The following is a 5,883-nucleotide window of genomic DNA, read 5'->3' on the forward strand; positions in this document are numbered from 1 at the left end:
AATGAGTGCGAGTCTTTGAGTGACAGCTGTCCAATAGAGACCCTCAGTGCTGGTACGGCTAGCGGCTTAAGCGCCGCCGCGGTCTGAGGAATGTCAACTATTCAACATGGAGGCGGAGGTCGATAAGCTGGAACTGATGGTGAGTGCAAAGTAAAGGAGATCTGCTAGGTAGTTTATTTTTCCCCAGTGGCCCCCGAAGTTGGGGCGCAATTTGGAGTCGCCGGAAACTCTGGGCGGCGGAGGCTGGACCAGAGTCTAGTTCCCTCCTGCTGCACCAAAGGGAGCCGCCACCGCCTGGTGTCTAAACCGCCGCGGGGGAAGGGGTTACATCCGGGAAACTCGTGAGGGAAATGGCGGGAGATGCTGAGGGTGCGGGGCCTTTGGAATTCCTTGTTCCTCACCCTCACCTTTCCATTCCTTAAGGAGCTGCGCCTGGTGCAGACAGCATTCTGTTTCCACCAAAAAAAGATGTGACTGGAACGTTCTCTAAACGCCCCACGAATAGGAGCGGTCGTTCACACTCCTAGAAAGGGGGATGCTGGGTGGGGTGGAGAATAAACCGAGGAGGGCGGGAAGAAATCCTTTCGGGGCTGAACTGTTCGTTCAAGTTCTCAAAGACAAGCTGAGAAAGTCTGAGGAAGGATGCTACACTTGCTTGCACAACTTCTTAGCGGCCAGGGAAGCCCCTAGACCCATTTCTGTTTGGCCCAGAGGTGGCAAACCTTGGGTGAGGGAGAGGTGTGAGCGATGGGGATCTGAACCACGAGCTCTTTTCCTGGAGCGCGGGCGGGATTGGTACAGGGTAAGAACGCTGCTCTCTAGTTGCCCAGTTTCATTCATCTGTGAAAGCAGAAGGTGGGGGCGAAGAATAGGAAAGGACTCCCGTTATTGCTGGCGTGTTTGGCCTGCACTAGGGCGCCAATCTGGGAGGTTGTCCTTCTAGTTTTCTTTAAGGATCTTTCCCTCTCTAGTCCTCTTTATCCCCTCCCTCCGGTCCCTAGATTTCCGGCTTAGCTTGATCGCCCGCGCTTTTTTCTTCTTCGTTGCCTTGTTCTGTGTTAATGAATTGGAGTGCCTCTAATATACAAATTTGATTTGAAAGCTTTTATTTGCTTTTAAACATTTTGTATTTAAATTTTCTTTATGGAGGGGGTGTGAGAATGGAGAGGGGTGGGGAGAATTGGCAGGGAAGAAGGAAAAATTTTCTTCAGATATTCAAACCTGTAATAATGACCTTTTGGTCAAAGTTTTATTTTTATCATTAACTGCCTTTTAAAAAACAAACAAAATGCTAAGTGTTGTATTAATAATTTGATTCTATCAACAGGCATAAATGTTTATTTTGTCATGCCCCTTTTCCATTCTGAATTCCTTCCTCTAGATGTAGGTATTTCTGCTTAATTGTTAGATGTTATTTCTGCTTTTAACAGGTTGTTTTTTTTTTCTCAAGTTGACTGGTTAATATTTAAGCTTTTTCTGGCCTTTGCAATAGAGTCAGTATTACCACAGGACTTATTTAGATTGATCAAATTCTATTTTAAGGGAACAAGGATTAAGTAAACAGCTTGAAAAAGGGAGGTTTTAGAAAATTATAGGTAGCCAGACTTTTAAGCTTTTAGATAGTGTTTGAATGATGGGGCAGTTTTTAAATTCTTTTTGAAGAGAAGAAGAAAAAAGAGTTTTTTTTCTTTCTTTTCCCGTCCCTTTTTTTGCCCAAGTTCACAGAGATAGTAAAATATGCTGTTAGTCCTACTATATATATAACATATATATGTGTATATATGTATATGTATATCTACATTTTTAAAAGAGACTGGGGTCTCTGCTATGTTGCCCTGGTTGCTGGTCTTGAAATTCTGGCCTCTAGCTATCCTCTCACCTCAGCCTCCTCAGTAGCTGTGATTATAGGCTCAAACCACTGTGCCTGGCTTTTCTTTTCTTAAATTCCTTGCAATTAAATTAGTGGTAGTTGTTTTTTTCTTTCAAGTTATTAGTTTCCATAATTATTAATATTAGGGTTTAAAAATGTATTTGGACTTTTATCATGATTTTTAATATTACTGCTCTTTATTGACTAGATAGTAGAAGACAGTGCCTCTCACCTTCAGATTTGCTATGTGCTTTTAGAAAAAATGTTACATCCGTGAACCATGTTAGTTTCTAACATTCTAAAGGTAAATGATTTCCTTGGCAATCTTCTGACTTTTGGTTTTACATTACTTAAATAAAGGATTTGCCAAGGAGCCAGTATTGATTATTAATAGGTGAAAAGAGAATGCATACTATTTAACTTTGAAAAGAAGGTGCAGAGCCCCTCTGTCTTCGGTCTTGGGCTGTTGGGTGGTTTGGTTGGGTTATTCGCAGTGACGTGCCTGTAATTCCAGCCCTTTGTGAGGCAGAGGTGGGAGGATCGCTTGAGGCCAGGAGTTTGAGACTGGGCAATATAGCAAGACTCCGTCTCTACCAAAGAAATATTTTAAAAAAATTTGCGGGGTATGGTGATGAGCACCTGTGGTTCAAGCCACTGGGGAGGCTGAGGCAGCAGGATTGCTTGAGCCCCAGAATTCGAGGCTACAGTAAGCTATGATCCTGTCCCTGCAGTCCAACTGCCTTTTCTCAAAAAAAGAAAGAGTTTATCCTAATTTTGTAGATAGCCTAGTCCTCTTAATTTAAAAAATTTTTGTATTTCTCTTGTTTGTTTTAACTTCCAATTCAGAAAGGTAAACATTTCTCTTTTAAACACTTGTCTTTAAAACCTGATACTTGACTAGCAGAGTTAAATATTCTATAATTTCAGTTATGTGGCCTAAGATTTGCGGCCAAGACCCTCATGTTCCAGCTATCCTGAATGAGTCCACTTCTTGGTAGGCTCAATCCAACCAACTAGCTGAACTGAACCATTTAAAGGGAGGTTGGTGAAAACAAAGAGAATGTATTTCTGTATCAATCAACATTACTAATGGGGGAATAAGCTCATTGTAGGGCAGTCTTTGTTCTCTAAATTTTTTCTTCACTTATTGATTAAGTGGTATTTGCCTAGTGCCCTCCTTTTGGGGTACGACTACTGATTGTACACAAAAGATGATGCAATGTGATACTATGATACTATTTCTATTTCTGGGTTTATATCTGACTTTTGATTAACATTCTAAAAGGTTAGAATGTTAATTGGCTTAAAACTCCCGCCTCCCTCGGTCATGATTTTCTCTTTGATATTTCTAAATTTGAAGGAAATGGAAATGGCTTTCCTCCTATATTTAAGATATTTTGGGAGTTAACTGAAATTTTAAAATCTCCTTCTATAGTATTCATTTACTATTTTTTTCTTAACAACACCTTGATTTCACCCATAGTATTCATTTAGATGGAATTAATGTTGTTCTGTTGAGAGCACACTGATTCCCTCCCTGGCAGTCTCTTCCCTTGTTATAATAGCCCTCAGTAAACGCATGAGATGAAAAGCCATGAGATGGTAAGTGCTTTTTGTTTTTTTGTTATTGTAGTTTAGATTCCAGAGTGATAGATTGAATATGGAGAGACTGAGAAACTTCTTATTTACTTTTCATTTGTTTTCTTTAATATTCTTATTCAAAGGGCTCATTATATATGGCAGTTGGTCAGTTGCCTTGGAGAAGGAGCTAATCAACATCTCTGCAGAGACCAGAAACATTTTTCACAATTTTGCCTTAGTAGTAATTATAACCAGTTTTGTTAATACCAATCCTAAGGTATTAACAATAAACATGTTGATTACCTCTAAGGCTTAGGACATATTTACAAAATTCTTTTTTACACCTATACATGTTTCTGTTTGAATGTTAATTTGTGTTTTAGTTATCAAAAAATGATTTCACTTTGATATTTTAGTCTTATTCTTTCTTTTTAAATATTAATATAAATGTTTTTTGGTTTTGGATGTCTTCTGTCCAAAATGGCAACCCTACTTTAAATTCTTTTCACACTGAAGCTTCAACTGATGGAAGATGCTTTTGTGTTCCTTTCCTACTTATTACTGCTAACGAATGCTCTGACTTTATTGCACTACTGTACTTTACAGCTAGCAGTGCAATAGTATTGTCAAAGCATCTGAAAGCAGGACGCACGCCAGAATTTTGATTCTTGCCTTACGTCTTTCTTCAATATCTGTGAATAATTTACCACAGCCTTTGTTGCTGAAAACTATAATTTTGTTACTAACAGTGTACCTTTTAGAAAGTCACAATTTGAAAAGAAAAACTAATTAAAAGCTCACTATTGTATTGCATTATGAAACATATTGAGAGAATACTTTTTATATCTAAGTTGTTATGGCTTTTCTGAATGAGTAGTATCTTTACAATTTTCTGTTTTCTGTTAAAGATTTGTATAGGTTCTGGTAAATCTTAGGTTTTATTTAATTGAATTTTATGATGTACTGGGTAGGTGATGAAAACAATCTCTGCTGTATATTTCCTGTGGTAACTTGCCCCAAGCCTAAATGGCACTAATTTTGTGTATTATAGGAAATGTTTGAGTTTAAAACCTAAGAGTCCTTGGTTTTTTTTTGTTTGTTTGTTTTTGTTTTTTTCTGAGACAGAGTCTAACTCTGTCCCCCTGGGGTAGAGTGCAGTGGTGTCATCTTAGATCACTGCCTCAGCCTCCCGAGTAGCTGGGATTACAGGGGTGCACCACTACACCTGGCTAATTTTTCTATTTTTAGTAGAGACAGGGTCTCTGCTCTTGTTCAGGCTGGTCTTGAACTCCTGCCCTCAAGTAGTCCTCCCACCTCAGCCTCCCAGAGTGCTAGGTTTACAAGTGTGAGCCACCTTGCCTGGCCTGTTTGTTTGTTTTTTTGAGATAGAGTCTCACTTTATTGCCTGGGCTAGAGTGTAGTGACATCATCATAGCTCACTGTAACCTCCAACTCCTGGGCTTAAACCATCCTCCTCCCTCAGCCTCCTGAGAAGCTGGGACTATAGGTGTGCCCCCACCATGCCCAGCTAATTTTTTGATTTGTTTGTAGAGACAGGGTCTTGCTATGTTGCACGGCTGGTTTTGTTACAGGTACATGCCACTGGACCTAGCAAAACTCACCAATTTTAAATGTACAATTTAATGAGTTTTGACAAATGTATGTAATCATGTAACTATCACAAGCCAGGATATAGTACAACATTTCCATCACCTTAAAAAGTTCCTTTGCGGGGGGGGGGCAAGGGCAACATACATAACCTAAACATCTGTACCCCCATAATATGCTGAAATAAAAAAAAAAAGTTCCTTTGTGGTCTGGTATGGTGGAGCTCCCCTATAGTCCCAGCTACTCTGGTGGCTGAGGCAGGAGGATCACTTGAGCCCAGGAGTTAGAGTCTAGCCTGGGCAACATAGTGAGACCCCCTAACTTCCTTTCCTTTTGCAGTCAACTTCTTCCCAAACTCCTTGGCAACTACCAATATCTAGTTTTGCCTTCTAGAATTTCATATAAATTGAATCATACAGTATACAGCCTTTTGTGTCTGGCTTTTTAGCATAATGCTTTTGAGATTCATCCGTTTTGTATATATTAGTAGCTAGACAATTTTAATTACTGAGTAGTATTCCACTATAGAATATCACAAATTGTTTATGCATTCACCAAATTGTGGACTTTGGATCATTTCCCAGTTTTGCTTATTATGAATAAGGTTGCTGTGAACATTGAAGTACCTCTTTGTGTGGACATGATGTTGTCATTTCTTTTGGGTAAATACTGAGGGATGGAATTGCTGGGTAGCATGATAAATGTATGTGTGAAAAAAAATCTATGCTGGGCCGGGCGCGGTGGCTCACGCCTGTAATCCTCGCACTCTGGGAGGCCGAGGCGGGCGGATTGTTTGAGCTCAGGAGTTCGAGACCAGCCTGAGC

At 39.9% G+C, this 5,883-nt stretch overlaps 1 protein-coding gene across 1 annotated transcript in view; it reads left to right on the top strand.

Annotated features, from left to right (window-relative positions):
* SKA2 (spindle and kinetochore associated complex subunit 2) overlaps window positions 1–5,883 on the top strand; it is a 23,605-nt gene continuing 17,722 nt past the window's right edge. The window contains exon 1 of the mRNA XM_012648434.1: window positions 1–139. Coding sequence (XP_012503888.1) covers window positions 107–139 — 33 coding nt within the window. The 5' untranslated portion in view covers window positions 1–106. The remainder of the gene's footprint in view (window positions 140–5,883) is intronic.

Source organism: Propithecus coquereli, unplaced genomic scaffold (genome assembly GCF_000956105.1).
Source record: "Propithecus coquereli isolate 6110/MARCELLA unplaced genomic scaffold, Pcoq_1.0 Scaffold285, whole genome shotgun sequence".
NCBI classification, from domain to species: domain Eukaryota; kingdom Metazoa; phylum Chordata; class Mammalia; order Primates; family Indriidae; genus Propithecus; species Propithecus coquereli.